The 20549-nt window shown below is 39.4% G+C and overlaps 1 protein-coding gene across 3 annotated transcripts in view; it reads left to right on the top strand.

Annotated features, from left to right (window-relative positions):
• Nucleotides 1-20549, top strand: part of RNF144B (ring finger protein 144B) — a 175989-nt gene that overhangs the window by 135022 nt on the left and 20418 nt on the right. For all 3 annotated transcript variants that reach the window (XM_055079440.1, XM_055079439.1, XM_055079441.1), the window contains exons 3-4: nt 7377-7481; nt 17040-17100. In XM_055079440.1, coding sequence (XP_054935415.1) covers nt 7377-7481; nt 17040-17100 — 166 coding nt within the window. The remainder of the gene's footprint in view (nt 1-7376; nt 7482-17039; nt 17101-20549) is intronic.

Genomic DNA, 20549 nt, shown 5'->3' with positions numbered 1-20549 from the left:
GAATGAAGAAGGCAGTGTTAACAGCCAGCAAGAGGAGTAAGGGAGGGCTATTTTTCTTTGCTGCTTTATTATTGTTTTTCTTTAAGTAGGATATTTTTAGGCATGTTTAACTGCTGGAGAAGAACCCAATACATGGGGAAATATTCAAGACATAGGAAAGAAACTAGATGATCAATAGGGTAAATTTCCTGAAAGTCAGCAGGGAATGGGAACTGGAAAACAGTGGAATTGGCCCTGGAAGGTGGTATCGGCTCATATGTGTCAAAGGAGAAGAGAAGAGAGGAATGCTGCAGGTGGGGTGGCTTTATGTTTCAGTGATTAGGGCAGAAGTTTTTGCCGCAAAGCTGGTAGGTGGTGGATTCATGCTTCCAGCTCCCACGGATGTCTCAGTGTCTACCATGTGCCAGCTCCTGTGATGGGTGTTTCCAGAGGATATGAAGAGGAGTAAGACAGGATCCAGACCTTGAAGGGTGCCTGGGCTACTGGAGAGATATGCAAGTTCACAGTCTCCTGCAATGTAGGATGATAATCGCTGCATGATTTCCATGTACAGCATGCTTCAATTGTTAACATCTAGTGTTACCTAAGGTGTTGATGGGAATATTGGCAAGAAGGGAGGAAAATCCAAGTCTTCTGGAGAATTGGAGGAGAGGAGGCAGTTGTATAGTTTATAAAATTCTCTTTGGAGGGCTTGATATTCTAATACATCCGCAAGGGAAAATGCCGTACTACCAGCCCCACTGCTGTTGAGAATCACACTGTTCTCCTCCTTTTGATGGATTTGTAGGGATGCCTTTTGAAGGGGAAAATAATTTGAACCCCAATATTGAGATAGGCTAAAATAAAAATAATTTTAAACTCACTTAAACTGATAAAACATAATACAAGGGATAAGCACATTAAACTACTATCTCAAACAACAAGAACATCAGAATAAATGCATAAGCTGAATATTAACTAAAAGTATAGACCAATACAATTTAAGTTAACATTAATGTGATGGGCAATGTTTAGTTTCCACTAAACGACTTTTAACAGGCTCTGAGTTTGGTGTGTTCCAGTGAACAAGTGGTAATTCAGTGATCTTGCCACTTTTCTGTGTTGAAATCACTAAAAATCTTGATTTGTACAGCTTTCACTTGGCCCAGATACTTCCATTGTTTTTTCATCAGCCTGTGACAATAAAAGCATTCCTGCTTTTGGCAAAACAGGACTGCCCCACCAGCACAAGTGTGAGCATTGACATTGAGTGGAAATGGGTCTTCTCTGCTTTTATTAATACCATTAAATAAACATAAAATGGGGGGAAAAAACCTAGCCATGGAGAACTTGGGAGCTCCCAAGAATGCACCTTTGCACCCAGTTTGAAAAGTACTGTGCTAGCTGGTCATCAAGGTGCTGTGAGAGCAGACAGTCTGGGCGTTGCATCAGACTGGGGTCCAAGGCAAGGAAGGCTTTCTCGAATAGGAGAAGCTGAAGGATGAGAAATGTAAAACTAAGGTCTCTTTTTAACATCAGTTATGGTTTATTGTTTGATTGGGGGCTTCTTTGTTGTCATCTGGTACCAGGTTTTCCTATCAGTCCTCTGATGTCCTGTGTAGTTGGCCAAGGGGTATGAAGGTGACCCCCATCACTAGGAATATCGTATTTGTGAAAAGTCAAGGTTTCTGAAAGGGGTTTTGTAAGAAAAAAGTTTTAGGATCGTGCTGTACCAGGAAACAACTTACTGCTTAGCTATGGGTTGTTGACTTATTTGAATTTTTTTGAACCCATTATATGTTTCCAAGCCAGGATACTTTGGGTGTGTTAAAAGGCTTTTTGAATTGGAAGAGATACCATCTTGAGTTGTACTAATAGTTTAGCTCAGCGGCATCCAACAAAGAAGGCATTATTCTTGGATCATGTACACACATCATAGTCTGAACTGGAGTAAACAGAATGTTGGCTTCAATAAGAGATGTTATTTAAAACACACTTGAGACATTGTGATGTAATTGTTTACCGAGGCCGAGAAGTGTTAGTCTGCATTTTATTAAATATCCATTTTAGTGTACAGCATTGTACTAGGAATGACAAAAAGCAAAACAGACACTTACTCAAGGCCTGTCTAGATTTTGGCCTCAAGTACTTCCCCCTCATCACCTTCTTTCCCACCCATGGCTGAGCTAGGGATGAGAAACCGTAGGTCAATAGGTCACCAACTCAGCTTCAAGCCATGTGGGCTGCCAGTTTTTATTTGACCTCAGAAGCCCAGCACCAGCACCTAGAAGTGTCCACGATCCTGGGGCTCAATTTAAACTTGCAGTTAATGGCACTCATTACCTCTCTTCTCCCAGCAATGCCTCTTGTCCTCTTACCTCCCCTCCCCACCCTCTTGGGGTCACATCTCTTTTGGGGCTTTCATTTCTGCATGCCTGCCTGAAGTTCAGAGACTTCTATTCCATCCTCTTCTTCTTTACATTTGCATTCCTCTTTCACTTTTCAGAGTATTTTCATGTATTTATCCTCATGGAGGACTCTCCATTTCCCTGAGAGTAGGCTAGGCAGGTGGTATTGTCCCATCTTATAACTGTGAGTGCTGCAGCAAGAGAGGTTAATGACTTGCCCAAGATGCAGAGGAGACTTTTAGAGCTTGTACTTCAATCTTGATCTTTAGAATCCAGTTCCATCAACTATTCATTATAATGCTTTTTTTTTCTTAGAAAAAACCTTTAAGAAAGCTATAATCTAGTAACAGAGAATGAGCCCCACCCTCTTGGGGTCACATCTCTTTTGGGGCTTTCATTTCTGCATGCCTGCCTGAAGTTCAGAGACTTCTATTCCATCCTCTTCTTCTTTACATTTGCATTCCTCTTTCACTTTTCAGAGTATTTTCATGTATTTATCCTCATGGAGGACTCTCCATTTCCCTGAGAGTAGGCTAGGCAGGTGGTATTGTCCCATCTTATAACTGTGAGTGCTGCAGCAAGAGAGGTTAATGACTTGCCCAAGATGCAGAGGAGACTTTTAGAGCTTGTACTTCAATCTTGATCTTTAGAATCCAGTTCCATCAACTATTCATTATAATGCTTTTTTTTTCTTAGAAAAAACCTTTAAGAAAGCTATAATCTAGTAACAGAGAATGAGCAATTGTGTAGTGAATATATTGATGTGTGTGTGTGTGTGTGTGTGTGTGTGTGTGTGTGTGTGTTGTGTGTGTGTGTGTGTGTGTGTGTGTGTGTATAATTCTTGTGGTGGATACATAGGAGCTTTGTCTGAATGTTGTAGCCCTTTTTGCCTTGTCCACCTAATAGATGAGACTACCTAATGAAGAATGCCCTTTGGTCAACTGGAAAATAACATCCCTGAAAGGGGCCTAGAAGAAACCCCTTTCTGGGAAGACTCCACTGTACATAATTCATAGGCTCTCAGGGTTGGAAGAGACATGTCATCTGGTTCACCAGGTGTTTGATGGTTAAATCCTTGGTTAGATCCCATCTGAATCCTTGAGGGCTGTGGAATGATTTTGAGGAACAGTCATTATTATACATGACCCTTAATGACCTAAAGATGTTTCTGTGTTCTATCAAACTGAATGGAATATTGGCGATTTAAAAGAAAAAATTGTTTCATTATTTTTGGGGTCGTTGGAGCAGGAATAAAGACGCAGGAAGGGGAAGCTGGGATGAAGTAAGAGACTAGCATTGACATATATACGCTACCAAATGGATGGCTAGTGGGAAGCAGCCGCATAGCACAGGGAGATCAGCTCGGTGCTGTGTGACCACCTAGAGGGGTGGGATAGGGAGGGTGGGAAGGAGGGAGACGCAAGAGGGAGGGGTTATGGGGATATATGTATACATATAGCTGATTCCCTTTGTTGTACAGCAGAAATTAACACAACACTGTAAAGCATTTATACTCCAATAAAGATGTGAAAAAGAAGATTTTTGAAAAGTTCAATTTTTGAAACATTTCCCTTAGAATTTGTTAGCTGTTATGAAAATTGCATAGTTAGACATTTGTTTAATGCTGTTGTTTAATGGAATGTGATTTTTTTTAATGTGACTAAATGGCGATAGTTTTCTTTTTTCTCTTTCTGTGTTTCTCTGTCTTTATTTACAAGCTAGATGCCATTGCTCCCAGAATTGTTAACCATTGTACGTAGGTTTAGTTTGTGTAACGTGCACAGGGGTTCGTGTGAATGCTTATGGTTCTTTTGTGCTTTAGCCAGAGGTACTAAAGAACAGAGGGAGGTTTTGAGATTAAATTTTTGTGAAAGCTAATAGAAGACATATAATGAACCTAAGTTACTTAAAAATTCAGTAAGAGGCAGTAACTTGGGCTGGTTGTTTTCCCTCTTTGCCTTTGAATAGAAATGCATGCCCGTAGTGAGGGAGTGTCAAGTGCCTGTGCTGTAGCATCACTTAGCAACATGCACTTACGAATCTCTATTTTGAACCAGTGTTTCCGCGGGTTCGTGCCCCGGTCTGGGAAGATCCCACATGCCGCAGAGCGGCTGGGCCCGTGAGCCATGGCCGCTGAGCCTGCGCGTCCGGAGCCTGTGCTCCGCAACGGGAGAGGCCATAACGGTGAGAGGCCCACGTACCGCAAAAAAAAGGTCTTATTCTTAGACCCTGTAGTCAGTGTATACACCTCTAACTTCTGTCCTAAAAGCACAAGTCAGATAATATTGTGGTCAGGAGAGTCTTTGTGGGAAGCTTCAAAATTCACTGGGTTTATGGATCCTGGTTGCAGTGTATCTAAGAGCATTACATTAGCAAATGGAACATACATTATAAACTCTTGGGAAAACTTAGATTTCAGCTTTACAAATTTACAGTATAAGTTGAGATGAATTTTTTTGCCTATAAAGACTCACATAGTCTCTTTAGTTCCTATTTAACTCTAAGCCTTTTCTATAGATGCAAATAAATAGTTCTACAGAGAGGCTTGAATAGAGGTGTGTGTGATGTTCTCTTATAAATATCTGCTCTGCTTATGGAGCTTCTCTACCACAAGTGGTTTAACGGGTTTCCTGAAGGGAGTGGAGAAAGAATAATCTTAGAAGGCTAAAGGATTAACATTTCTCCACAAAGTTTTTGGAAGTCTGAGACCAGGTGAAATGCAGTAGAAATATGACTAAATATTCTGCATTTTGCACACTTCCGAAGGGCTTCCATGTACAAAATTTTAGCTTTGTGTTTGTGCGTATGAGTGTTTTAAACCCTGTGAAGTAGCCATAACAGGTATTATTGTCCCTGTTTTAAAAATTAAGGGAGGCAGGTCAGGTCATGGTTTAGGTAATGTTCCCATTGTCACCTGATAGAGTGGCACTGAGGCTAGAGCCCAGATATTGGGATTTGACGCTCATTATACTGTTCACTTTGTTTTTCTCAGATATCTTCCCTTTGAGCCTAGAGACCATACATTTTCACTCTTTCTACATCAGTTTCAAGTGGCAGCCGGGAGAGATCAAGGCAGGAACGCTGTAATCTGTGTGGCAGTTGGAAGACCGAGAGGTCCTCAGGAGCAGAGCTGGGTGGACAAGGCTTCACATCATTTACTCATTTATTTGTCTCTTAGTGTGACACTATTTTTCTTGAGCCACTTTTGCAGTTCCTCTCGAGTTTTGCCTGTACATTGAAGTTCTTCCCCACATTTCCTTGCTACTGCTTTCTTATCATTCTTCCTCGTACTGGAGACCTTGTCTGGCATAGTAACTCCTAGAACAAGTGATTGTTCACTCTTCTCTTGAGCAAAAAAGTGAAAGTTAAAATATTATATCTATACGTGGTCAATTGTAGGGGAAGAGTGACTTAAGAGGACTCTGTTCTCAGATATTGTTTATTCTCCAATTCATACTAAATCATCTTTTATTCCCCAATTCATACTAAACCTTAAGCATTTCCCATGTCTTTAAACATCATTTGAAAATATTTTTCTTGATTCTTCAGCATTCTATTGCATGAATTTAGCATAATTTATTGATGCATTTTTCTATTTTGGATATTTAGGTGATTTTCTAGTTTTTTCTGTGATAAAAAACTGACTCCTTGGAAAAGGGAATTTTTAAGTACTTACAGAGTTAAAAATATGGTTTAAATGGTTTGCCTTAGTCATTAATTCATTCGTACATTGTAACAGTAACTTCAATCAGATGAATACACGATTGTTTTTCTGAAATAATACAATTGTGATAGTTTTATTTTCAGACAGGGAAAATGCATAAAGATGGTCAATGAAAGGAAAAGAATTCACAATTATGTCATTAGGATTTATTTACTAGTTAAGCTTTTATAAAAGGTGCGACAGCAGTATTTTTAATGTAGCAGGTTGATACATAAATGTATAGCGTTGTAAAAATTGGAACCAAATTATGACTAATCATTACTTTGTAAGAGTCATTAATTTATTGATGCTATGTATTTTGGGGGGTGTCCTCCTCAAACATTTGAGCTTGACTGTTTTTCATCATGCATATAGAAAAGAGCTCACCAATTATAAGCAAATTAGTAGAACTTGAGGAACCAGCTTTTGAATTTCTTAAGAGTTTGATCTGCCGGAACTATGCCTTTTAATTCCCTGGGGCCTGTGGGGATGGGTTGGAAGGGAGAAGGGAGGGGTCAGAGGTCTTCATAATGCTCTCACTTCCTTTTCAATCTGACTCACTTCTCCACCCAGTGCCCAATATCCACATGCAACAGGCAATGAGTAGACCAAGTTTGTCTACGGTGTTCTACTTCTTCTCTCTGGATTTCTTATTTCCTATCCAATTTTTTCTCTTCCCGGGTTCTCCTCAAACTTCATCATCATAGCATCTACCAAGGCCTGTAGTTCTGAGAAGGTCTCATTCTCCCCAATTGTCTTTGATACTTCTTCTTCCAGGTGTATTTGCTATTGAGAGTATTCATAGATGAGCCAGTGCCTTAATCTTATTTTGATTTTGTTTGGCAAGCTCAGCACGAGGGTCACAGAGTTCTACTTCCCGGCAAGTTTTGAGGGAGAGGACCACTGGGTAAAAATGGAACCGGGAAGTCATGTAAGTTAAAAAAAAAAAAAAAAAGTACAAAGAAGGCTTTTGCCATTAGTGCAAAAGAACGTTTCTCCTTTTCCCAATCTATGGTGGATAAAATGTGTGAGCATACAGGCATTGACTTGTTGCCTTGGATAAACTCAGTATTCTTAGGATGAAGTCATACATAATTAATTACCTGTCTCTGCATTCTTTCCAGAGTGATGGCTCTTAGTATTCACACTCATGATAACTTATGTTTCCTGAGTACAAGAGCCTCAGGTCTACCAATTAAGGAAGAAGAGGCAGTGGCGGTTATATAACTTTGGTGCTTCTGTAATGTTGTGGGTAATTATCTGTCTGTTTTCTTCTTAACTCCTAGTGTCTGAAACAGTACATGCAGCTGGCAATCCGAGAAGGATGTGGGTCTCCCATCACTTGCCCTGACATGGTGTGCCTAAACCACGGGACCCTACAGGAAGCTGAGGTATGGATGACTGCATTGATTTTTCCCTCTTTCCTGTTGACATGATTTCCTAGGATCTTGACTCTTTATGTACTTCTCTTCCAGGGAGTCCAGAAACAAAATACAGAGGTTAACTTTTTAAAGGAGTACTTTATTGCTACATACCTTGGATTCTTTATAGAAACTGTTAAAGCAGTTACTTACTTTGGTTCTATTTCTAAATGCCCTCCGAGTGTTGAAGAAGCTCTAGAATAGGCTAAGGTGCTAGAAATTTACCAATGTGAGGTTTGGAGGCTGAATAGTTCAGTGGCCTTATCTGAATAGTCACATAAACAGGTGACAGATTAGCCATGGTTATAGATAATATAAATTATTGTGATTCTGCAAAGGTAGCCTGAGTTGAACCATCTCCAAAGAGCAGAGAAAGGCCTTTCATTCAATATTTATCAGGCATAGAAATGTCTTTTTTGAGTGAGTTCTTCTCCCACTGTATTAAGACTGTGATGTGTCTCTTTCCTTTGTTTCTTCAATCCCTGATTAGTAGCTTGCCCTTAAATTTGCTTTTAACCTTCGGGCCCTGCTCACTTTAAATCTTGTCTGTGTTCGTGTAGTTGCTTTCTTAACCAGTATACCGTCTAATCCTTTCAACAGACTTATAAAACTGAAGCCCAGAGTGTCTAAGTAATTTGCCCAAGAGTGCATATCTAAAAAGCAGAAGAGCTAGAATTCCAATCCAATTCTTTCTGACAAATTACATGGCTTTAAGAGTAGAACTAGGTAGATAAATAGAATGCATGATAAAGGACTTGATAATTGAAAGCCCAATAGAGTGCATATATGTGTGTAGAAGTATAGGTGTGTGGTTATGTTATGTATGTGGATATGTGTCTGTGTGTGTATGAATATGTGTATGTAAACACGATACATACACACACATATGCTTTGTATACAAATATATATGCTTTACATATATATCCTTTGCTTTGTAAGCAAAGAAGTCAAAAAGATGTTATAGACCGTTTTTAACCAATCTGCATCTGGACGCCCTGTGTTTAGCTTATGAAATATCGGGTAAGTGGTACAATTGAGCTTGAAGTGTTTTGGGGGAAAGAATAAAAGGAATACATAATGGTTTAGAAGTTGTTCATTTTAGGAAAATCATGAAATAAATTGAATTTTTAAAATAAAAAGGCAATATGGAATATGTACATCCTGTGGTGAGAAATGTTTACTTTTGTGTGAGTAATGGGTAGAGGAAATTAAAATGGGGAAAAATTAGGTTATCTACCAAGAATACTATTGATCTGTGCAACTTGGAAGTGGTTTTTAAAATGAGGCTCAAGATTTGCAGAAGCATCTTTCTATCCATGAGCCTTCCAGGGAATATGCTTCCTTTTTTTTTACTGAGTGTACAATGTGCCAGGCCCTGTTTCGGGCCGGGACAGAGAGGTGAATAAGACAGTCCCAGTGATGTCCTCCCGGAGCTTCTGATCTAGCAGGGAGACATTATACTGATAAAGAGCCAGATAATTAATTATAAGAGCAAAAAGTGTGAGATGGAACAGGCAGCAAGAGCCGTGCCTGCCGTGGAATCTTATTTAATTCATGTATGAAAAATCTATTAAACATAAATGAAGTGATGTTTCTAAACAAGCCTTTGAAATTAATCCCAGTCTCTCTTCTAGATAAGCCTACAGGGATCTATTTACATCTAACTAAAATTAAAATTAGAGATTCATTCCTTTGCACTGATGACATTTTAAGTACTCAGTAGCTACATGTGGCTAGTGGCTACCAGGTTAGACAGCACAGAACAGAACATTTCCATCTTTGCAGAAAGCTCATTACATAGTGGCGTTCTAGACTTTGAATGAATGGTAACCATTAGCCATTGACACTTTGGATATCAAATGTTAGGGCTAATGTTGTACAGATGAATGAAGACAGGCCATGGTTTGAGAGATCTCTAGAACAGAGTCTGACTTTTTTGGTTTTCTTAGTATAGACATTCCCTGGTCATCTTCCCCCATAGTTCTCTTCTCCTTCTTAATCTTACTTTTCCCTCTGTTCACATGCTCATTCACACTTCCCTAGTGCTGATTCCATTTACCCAGCTTTACTCTAAAAACAATTTTACTTTTAGGCTGCATTAAAAGCAAATAAATCCATAATGGCTCTTAAAAATGATAAAAGGATATTTGAAAAACAGAATGAAAACATACTCCAAACTAAACTATGGTACTTCTTACATTCTCCAAAGTCTGTTTCCCATTAGGTAAGTAAGAGACACTCCAGGACATTAAAGGACCATTTCTGTACTCATAGGTCTGGCTAAGAGCCTGACTGAAGATGGGCGTGAATTACAGTAATCAAATGTTCTTAATTAACTTGCCACTATTTTTTTTTTCAGAGTAAAATAATGTGGTGGTGGTGGTGATTGTCTCTCATTTTTGAACTGAGAAATGAGCAGGTTATAATGGAGCTATTGGTGGCTTCGACAGTTTATATGGGACTATTCCTTGCAAAGCAGATACCTTACACGCATGAGCTTGGGCTCTACCATCTCCCTTTCTGACTTGACATCAAGCTTTTCTCATATACAGTTATTATATCACATAGCTCTTAATCTAGATATTATTGAGTATATCACAATGGGGCTTATCCACATTGTGCTTGACTGGATTCTGTCTCTATGACTGCTTCTTCCATCATTTTAAAAAGTATTTATTTTTATAGGTAACACATAAATATACTTTGCTTGTTAAGAATAATTCTGGTTAAGGCTGAGGTTCCCTTTGTGCTGCAACTATTTATAGTACAATATATGGTTCTTCACCGTTCATTGTCTTACAAAATGCATGTAAGTATAAAATTTTTCATCTTCAAAGGACACCAGGAATTTAAGCTCTTTCCTCTGAATGCTTTCCTATGTAGGTCTAGCTCACAAAGTTGACTCTGCTTCATATGTGTGTCTCCTGCAAGCTGTAATGCTTCCAAATTGGCTCAGTTGTGGCTCTGCCGCTTCACTTCTATTTATCAGGAGTAGCTTCATCAGCAAAGCATTCAATGCCCAACCCAAATACTGTTTACGTAAGAAACAGCAGAAAAGGCAGCTTCCCTTCAATGTCATGGAAGCTGGCGGGAGTCAGTGACTGGAGGACTTGTGTCCTAGAGGCGCAATTACTGGGACCCGGGGAAAAGGAAAACCTTTCTTGCGTCATCTGGTACTTTCAGCTGTTGCTCAGCAGTGTTTCAAATGCACTTGATCCAGGAATCTTGTCCAACATGGAATTATGAAAGGCAGGACACAGATGGTTGGTTCTGATAGCATTTCTTCAGGCAAGGCCTTTGCTTGAAGTTAGTCGCCCTGTTAAAAAGGTGATGACTCACTTAAGCAGTTTCCTTACTGTGTTAGGGAAGTAACATACCACCACAGGGAGAACCTGACCCATTTGTCTGGGCCATGTCAAACATGAGTGGCGAGGGACTTCCCTGGTGGCACAGTGGTTAAGAATCCGCCTGCCAGTGCAGGCGACACGGGTTCAATCCCTGGTCCGGCAAGATCCCACATGCCGCGGAGACATGTCAAACATGAGTGGCGAGGGACTTCCCTGGTGGCACAGTGGTTAAGAATCCGCCTGCCAGTGCAGGCGACACGGGTTCAATCCTGGTCCGGCAAGATCCCACATGCCGCGGAGCAACTAAGCCTGTGCGCCACAACTACTGAGCCTGCGCTCTAGAGCCCAAGAGCTACAACTACTGAGCCCACGTGCCACAACTACTGAAGCCCACGCACCCTAGAGCCCATGCGCTGCAACGAAGAGTAGCTCCCACTCGCTGCAACTAGAGAAAACCCGCACGCAGCAACAAAGACCCAATGCAGCCAAAAATAAATTTAAAAAATACATATTTAAAAAAAAATTTTAAGTGGAGCACATACCTACCATTACACGGCCTGAGAAGTTGAACTTCTACCCCTTGCCAGCTGGCAGTGGATGGCAGGGAACAGCTTCTCACCCACCAATGCTGCTTCCAAGTCCTGGGGCACTGACACGACCTGCCTTTACTGCTGGTGCCACAGCACATACCCAGAGGATGAAGGGGTGCAGCTGTTCTTGTCAAGAACGGGGGCTCCAGAATTGGTGGAGAAAGGGATTTAGGATGGGGCACTGTGGAAGGACTGGGATGGGGGGATGGAGGAGTGGAGTGCCAAGAAATTTGAAGTTATGTTTGCAAAATAAACACAGTTTTTACTCATATCACGTGTTTGTTTAGGGTGGCTTAGGTAAAGGCTGCTGGAATTATAAGAGATCCAGTTGTTCCCCCACAAATCACCCTTTAGCACTGTCTCCACTTGCCATCTTTTCATTTAACTCTTTTTTCCCCCATTATCTGAGTATGAAGCTGGGGCAGAGGAAGAATGAAGGTACCCAGGCAAGTGGCCATATCGATGTTCCTGTAGTTTAAGGACCTGAATGGGAAGGGTCTGAGCAAGTCTATAAACAACCTTTGGCTGTGATCCCTGTTGGCTGGAGAAGAATAAAACTTTGGGGTGGCACAGGGTAAAGGAATCTGCCATGCTGGAGTTAATAGACGTTTTTGAGATTCCAAGGCCCTGGAATTCCAGGTCTCCTCCATCTTTTGCTTCCCCAATGAGCCATACCTTCCGGCTCTCAGACAATGATGCCCTCTTGTTTTTTCAGCTAGGATTTGATAGCTAGTGTGAGCTTGGTTTATTACAGATGAATGGGTGGATGGGCCAGTTTTTATTTTCTGGGTTGTGATAGGAAACTAAGAAGTTTCTGTGTTAGTGTGATAGGGCACTTATCCATAAGGCCAGTACTATTTCTCTTACCAGTATTTTTGCAAGTCGCAGCCCTTCAAAAATTGCCAAAACCTTGACATGCTGTAATGATCAATTTCTGTGGTCAATTTCATCTCCAGATCTACTGATCTTTTGTAGTCTATGTTCAGCCTGTTCCTTTAATTTTTAAGAGCAACCATAGCAGAAGTATGACTTAAAGGGTCAAACCTAAGTAAAGTCCAGCCTATTTTTTCTCTCTTCTGTCCTGGCTTTCCAGACCTTGATGGGTAGTACATACATGAAAGCCAATCCCTAGCTTTTGTGTTTTAACCATTTTATTTTTCTAACTAGAAGACAGCATATATTGTATTTATCAATATAATGAGAACACACTGTACTCTTAGCATTAATGCTTCTCTGGCAAGCAGGCTGCCCTGTCTGCTCTTTCTTTTCCTTTGGTTTTTGTAGGGTTAGTGTCAATGTAGGTGGTGATGTCTGCTCAAATATTATGGTCATAGTTAGTGATGGTCCACAGGGGTGTGCCTTTTTGTTTCTTCTCATTTGTGGATTTTAGCTATATACAATTAACTGTTACATATAGTAGTTCCAGCACCCCACATATACATATATTCTGAATTCCCTGCCTATGCTCTGCTGTAGGTGGAGGGGGGTGAAAAAGTGAAGACTTTCATCAGAGTAGGAACTGGGTATTGAATAAATACCCCCAGGTTCATTTTTAACAACAACAACAAAAAAGACAGTGATTGCAGGTAATTAGTAGCCTTTTGTTGTTATTATTCTGATATTATTGTTTTTGTTCTATTAAAATGAAACTGAATTTGCCTTCTCTTTGAATGAAAAATTTTTTTCTTTTTGGAAAGTTTCAATAGTGATGAGGAGAAAACATGGTCTTTGGATAGGAGGAGAGGAAAATTTTTGTTTAACAGGTAGATTAGTACAAATTTCAAAGGAGAAATAATGAAAAATGACTAAATCAAGTTCAGGATTTTTTAGTAGTTGATTTGAGGGGTGGTGTTCGCTCAATAGTTGAGAAAATACTTAGAAATTTTTGTTTCTGTTGTTTGAATATGAGTCTGGTTAGTAATGGATTAGAACTCACTGAATAAAATAAGTCTTGTTAGTCTTTATCGACCTAAATAAATAAATGAATAAACAAATACATGAGGGATAAGGGACAACTCTTACTTATAATAGAATTCTAATTAATAAATGCGGACATGAATGATGGAAATAGAAAATCATTATTAAGCAAATAACACGGTGATAATTATTATAGGCAAGAACTATTGATAGATACAAAAATTAGTGGGAAAACGTATGATGAAAAACAGTGTGTTTGCAGAATCTCAAAATATCTCACTACAAGATAACTTGCTGGTTACAAAGGGTGGAGAAATCTGGCAGATATCACCTTAATCAAGTTAAAAAGTTAACATCGACAGTAATGAGACAGGTTGTCCTCATGTATCTCCTGATGACGCAACATCACTTCTGTGATATTCTTGCTAAAAATGCACAGCCTCAGCCTAATCATGAGAAGGCATCAGATAAACCCACATTGGAGAACATTGTACAAAATAAGTGGCCTGGACTCTTCAAAGATGTCAAGGTCATAAGGGCCAAAAACAGACTGAGGAACTTCCATAGACTGGAGAAGGCTAAGGAGACGTGGCAAGTCAATGCAAGGTGGTATCCTGAATTGGATCTTGGACTGAAAAAAAAAAAAAAAAAAGACATTAGTGGGACAATTTGTGAAGTTTGAATATGGACTACAGATTATTTTGTATCAATGTAAATTTTATTGTTTTAATAATTAACTATGGTTATGTAAGGTGTTCCCATTAGAAGTTGGGGAAATGGCGTTTAGGAACTTTATACAATTTTTTGCAACTTTTTGTTAAGTCTAAAATTATTTCAAAATAAAAAGGTTTAAAAGGAATGCCTTGGGCTTCCCTGGTGGCGCAGTGGTTGCGCGTCCGCCTGCCGATGCAGGGGAACCGGGTTCGCGCCCCGGTCTGGGAGGATCCCACATGCCGCGGAGCGGCTGGGCCCGTGAGTCATGGCCGCTGAGCCTGCGCGTCCGGAGCCTGTGCCCCGCAACGGGAGAGGCCACAACAGAGGGAGGCCCGCATACCACAAAAAAAAAAATAAATAAATAAATAAAAGGAATGTCTTGGTGTGGTTTTGAATGATTTGGAATTTGTTTGTTGACGGGAAGAGGATAATTGAATACACAAGACACCTCATTATATATAATCTCTTTTATTATTCTCTAGTATTTTCAGTTTTGCAACCAATCTTAGAGTACGTATTGCCTCCTGAGTAACTTAAGTTTCTTGAAGGCAGCTTTGGTATCTCCTTCCTCTTTTGTATCCAAGCTTCCAGCCAATGCTTTGCCCGTAATAGACTGTCAATGAGTATATGGAAAAGAAGTCCAGGAGGTAGGGGCTGGAGAATAGACTGGTGTGTTTTGTGTTAACTTTATTCCAAAAGGATCAAACAGTGAGTGTGATGGAACTAACTTTTTGTGTGAGTGAGAAGTGATGGAACTAACTTTTTGTGATCACACATTTCAATAGAAAAATTGATATACCATATTAAGACCTAATTCCATACAAACCTTTGAGCTATAAAATCATAAATAGGAGATACAAGGTAGAGTAAGAGACAGAAAAGTTAGAGACCTCTGACTTCCCTGTTGGCAGTAATGTGTCCTCGGATGAAATTTATCTTTCTAATTTAAAATTAACTTCCATCATTATCATTGTTGACTTTTTACTGCATTAATTTCTGTCATTTTTCTCATTAGAATTTCATCTGTGTCTGAAATATCTCCTGTTTGCTTTGTCTTCCATCAACTCTGTTGGACTTAGCTGTTATATAAATTGCTTGTCATTGAAAAGAATCATAATTTTTAGGGGTTGCCTTTCAGGGGTTTGAAGAAGGTCTTCATCAGTCCAGAAACTATTTTAGGTGGTGGCAGTTAGAGTACAAGACTGTCCCATAGACTCAAACACCTCAAGTAGCTTCTTTTGGCGGGGGGGCATGTTGTTAAAAATAGATTTCTAGAATATCACTGAGGTCTCTCAGTCCCAGATGACATCATTCCCCAAGTACCATTGGCCCAAAAGTTAATGTAGTATTAGATTATTTGTCCTCCACCTGCAGTGAATCTTGACCAAGTCAAGAATTATACTGATTCTTAATGCCTCCGATCTCTTCACGAGCCTGTACCTTCTGTCTCCAACTCTGCATTTTATTTGAGACACCTTTGTCTTTCAGGAAAGATGTCCAGATAGTATTATAACAGATGAAACAAAACTGGCTTTCAGTATGAGAAAAGCCTAACCATACTTCTAAAAAAATTATGGTAAAATACGCATCATGTAAAATTAACCATGATTTTTTTTTCCAGTGATTGCTAAGGAGTTTTTATTTAAGGTGCCAGATGAAAATGCAACATTTTCCCCCCAACTGGAAGAAATGTTATAACTAAATTTACGTTTTAGGAGACTTTACTTGGCACATAGAAGACTGAACTTGCCCGTTTTGTGGTTCTTTATACATTTTAGCTAACTTAGTTTAATTCATTTGCAAAATAAACAAGTTGAATTTTTTTGTGAGGGGGAGAATTAGGTTTTCATTCCCTTTTAAAATATATTTGTGAAATAACGTTATAGATGCCTCATTTTTAAGGGTTTTCTCAAAGCAGACTTCCTTCCATTAGTTGCAAGAACTTTCATCTAGATATATTTTATACCAAAAATATGTCATGTTTTACAGCTGGAATTGCCAAGGCTAAGACTGTGTCCTTTATCAACTTGCCGAATGTCTGAAAACCTAATCTAAAGTCCTTTGATTTTCTCAGTTATAAGTCTTTTAAGCAATGTCAATATATTTATATGTTGACGTCAGTGGAATTATTATTTTTAGAATGCCAGTTTAAGAGCAGTTAGCTTTTCCTGCATCTGCCTTTGAAATGCAGTTTAAAAATGATTAATCTGAAATGTCGTTTAGTTCGATGTGAATCACTGTTTTTTCCTAATGGCATCTGAAATGGAAGTGGGAGTGTAGCCACAAGAAATATCTCAGGCATTTCTTTTCTACCAGGGCATGGATGGCAATGCATGATCACCAAAGGCCCCGTGAGGTGATTTTCGTCAGAAGAAATGACTTTTCTGTTGCTTAGAAAGTACTCTTTCCTAGGTGATTAATGACGTTCTCATTATTCCTGAGGCAGTATCTACCTGATCTTAGTCTTAGCTTTTCTTAGCTTAGTCTTAGTTCTTAGATTAGAACTATCATCTTTTCCTGTTGTTAGTCACCCCAGCCACTCCCTGCACTTGAATCTTCAGGCTTTGTTTAAAGAATGATGCCCAGGAGAAGTATAATCTTTTAAAAAATGTCTTAAAAGAGAAGAGGAGCATCATTTGTATACGTGCACAGATAATTTGGGAAGTCCAAAAATTTGGTTGTCTGGTCTTGTTAGATGCTGATAAAAGAACAGGAGGTGATCGCTGAGTTGTGTAACTGATGCCTTGAGCAGCGAATCCTAGCCATGGCAGAGGACTGGGGATGATTTGGGCATTGCTGCTTCTGTTACTGCATGAACAGTATAAGGAAAAAGAAGTTTGTGGACAGCTGATATAGAGAGGATACAGTAAGCCAAACAAGAAAAAGGGATCATAAAAAGACTGGTAACTCAGGGCTCTGTGATGACTGAAATCTCATCTTTTAAATGTCTCTGGTTTCAGATTGCCTGTTTGGTATCTGTGGATCAGTTTCAGCTTTATCAGCGGTTAAAATCTGAACGAGGTATGTACACACTCTTCTTTTTATCCCGATGGTGAATGTGGTATTATTACATGTGTCCTCTTTACACTAACCTGTGTGGAAGATTAAGGCAGCTGTGAGCTGTCAGAAAAGCCACCAGGGTACTCAGAAAAAGACAAAGGGTAATTGCAACATAAAATTTCAACTTTCTCAGCCACAGCCAGGAAAAAAAAAATGCAGACTGGCAGGAAACAGAACTTTCCTTATGTTGGTTGTTTTGTATTTTTAATTGGGCTCACGTGAGAGAAGTTCTGCAAAAGTTGGGTAGTTTCACAATAACAGTATGACAAAGAGAGTGACCCTCAAAAGGGGTTTTACCACCAATTTCCCTGCTCTTGAAGATCACTTCAAAACATTGATCCAGCCAAACATTTTCACTGCTCACTGTAATAGTCACCGTTTGTTCTCGTTCAGTCATAGTGATGGCTGAGTAATCATTCCGATGCTATTTCCAAGGTACTGGACTAATTTTCTTTCTGACTTTAGACTTGGGGTAATTTATATAGCTTTTCTATTTGTACTGCCTTTTTATCTGTAGGAATTATTTTTTGGTGTACTTTTCCATATCTGAGAAGTAGAAGAAAATTGTTTCCCCTGGAACTCATAAGCCTCGTTGAGCATATAAAATAAACTCTAATCTGGCATGAACGTACAGTTTTCTGATTGCGAGCTTTTTAATCTGGATTAATAAAGTCTAGAGGTAAGAGGGTAGGGGAAGAAATGAACATTTTTTTTTTAATGTGCCAGGAAATTTGGTAAACAGTTTATCTAATTTAATTTTTTTTTTTCTTTTGTGGTACGCGGGCCTCTCACTGTTGTGGCCTCTCCCGTTGCGGAGCACAGGCTCCAGACGCGCAGGCTCAGCGGCCATGGCTCACGGGCCCAGCCGCTCCGCGGCATGTGGGATCCTCCCGGACCGGGGCATGAACTCGCGTCCCCTGCATCGTCAGGCGGACTCTCAACCACTGCGCCACCAGGGAAGCCCATCTCATTTAATTTTTGCAATTACCCTGACAGATAATTCTTACATGAAAAAAGAAAGAAGAGCATGTGGAGCATAAAGGGGGTAAGAATAGGAATATTTGCAGGAGAATCACAGGATGGCATTCACTGCCTTTGACCAAAGTTTGGTTCAGTCTCATAGGCTTATTTTTTTCAGCAAGCCAAAAGTAGATTCACCTCTCACGGGTATATCATTTAACTAAATTTATAAGACTGATATATGGAATTTATTTTAAAATTCTTGGACTACATTACTTGAGTTACATTTTTGCCCTGTAGGAAGATGCAAAAAAGATGCTGTCGAACATAGAATCAGAACCAGAAGAGTCAAATGAATTTTAGGTTTAATGTATGAAGACATAGCCTGATACACCGTCTACACTGTCCTGTGTAGATTCTGAGCTAACTAGAGGAATTAATGATGGGGTAGTTTATATTGGCCCTCCCTAATCCATCCACGTGGGCTGATTAGGTTGAGCATTATAACACCAGATGCTGATGAACGGTATCAAACATCTGCCCTGCCATTTTCCCACTTCATCCCAATATCCTCCATTATAAAAATAAATTACTGCTGGCATTAACCCCGTGGATGGATGTGGCTGGTAGCAGTGCCATGATGTGAGGGCTCTTACCTGGAGAAAGTCAAAGGAGTTAGGCTGGATTTTCAGACTTCTTAAATAGTGAGACCTGTCAATCTCACCAGTCCCACTCAGTAACCAGGGCTCAGCCCGTTTATAGGGTTCCCTCGCCCCAGATGCATCTCTCCTCCAGACCATCGACCTCCTCCCCACCCACCCATTGCCCCATCTTGTCAGTAGCAGGCCTTATTCCTCACTGTTTACAAACATTTTATTAAATAAAATGTCTTTTGCAATTAATTAGACAGATTCTAATAGTATCAGGAATTAAAACTTTCTGTGAGTTGGTTCTCACTGATGAATATAAATTTTTAGTGTAATCTAAAAATAGTGGCTAAGAGCCTGTGTGGAAATGTGGGCTCCACCCCTTACTAGCTGTGTGACCTTAATTTCTGTACCTCAATTTTTCACCTGTAAAATGTGGATATTAATAGTCCCTATACCACGGGGTTCAGATGAGGATTAAATGAATTAATACATATAAAACACTTCCTTGAGTACTTCCTGTGTCTCAGTGTTCAAAATATTAAGATGTTGGTAATAAAAATGGTAATAACTTAAAGTATATTCAATGTTCTGCTTCTATTCCCTCTTTTCTAAGATGAGATAATCATAACATTCTCTAGGAGATATCCTCATATTGAAATAGATGTTATGATTGTATTGTTGTCAGTGGGATTAGAACACTTGAAATTAATTGGCCACATCCATTTTTTTTGGTATTGTACATTCTGTGAGTTTGGAAAAATTTGTGATGATATGTATCTACCAATACAGTATCATACAGAGTAGTTTCACTGCCCTGAAAATCCTCTGTGCTCTGCCTGTTTGTCCCTTCCTCCCCCTTAACCCCTGGCAACCACTGATCTTTTTACTTTCTTCATAATTTTGCCCTTTCCGGAATGTTATATAATTGCAATCAAACAGTATTTAGCCTTCTCAGATTGGCTTCTTTCGCTTAGTTATATGCAGGTAAGTGCCATATCCATCTTTACAATAGGAATAGCCTTGTCATATGCAAGGTGCACATGGAAGATTATTGGCCAGGACTCTTACTCTGCCCTGGATAGTGCTTGAATAGATGCTACCACACTTTGCTTTGTGACTTGGACTTTTCAAGGTTCTTGTTTTCAACCCTACTTCTGACTGGCTTGTTTCTTCATTAGATGTGATAATATATTCAGTCTGGTTACAAGTTAAGCAGGTTTTGGAGTCAGTCTTTTTTATAGGTGGTCTTCCATATCTCTGATGCATTATAGATCAAATAGTTTTACTCATACATGGAATTTATTTTTTCTTGCAAGTTCTAGGCAGATGCCCCATACAGATCCCATGAATTGACAATTGATTTTATTATTCATATTTTATAGTTGAAGAAACTGAAAATTGGAGAGATTGAGACTTGCCTAGGACCACATAGGTGTGTCCAAGCTTCCTCATCTATAAAATTTTTTGAATTCTATAATTTTTTATTTTTTACTGTAAAATAAATACAACATAAAATTTACCATTTCACCATCTTAGGTGTACAATTCAATGACATTAAGAACATTCACAATGTTGTGCAGCCATCACCACCATCCACTTGCTAAACTTTTATCACCCCAAGAAGAAACCCTGTAACAATTAAACAATAATTTTCCATTCCCCTCTTCTCCCAGCCCCTGATAACCTCTAAATCTACTTTCTGTTCTGTGAATTTGCAGTCTAGACATTTCATATAAGTGAAATCATACAGTATTTTCCTTTTGTGTCTGGCTTATTTCACTTAGTATAATGTTTTTTGTT

Source organism: Physeter macrocephalus, chromosome 18 (assembly GCF_002837175.3).
Source record: "Physeter macrocephalus isolate SW-GA chromosome 18, ASM283717v5, whole genome shotgun sequence".
Taxonomy (NCBI): Eukaryota; Metazoa; Chordata; class Mammalia; order Artiodactyla; family Physeteridae; genus Physeter; species Physeter macrocephalus.
Note: the sequence above shows the minus strand (reverse complement) of the source record. Positions and strands in the feature narration are given on the sequence as shown.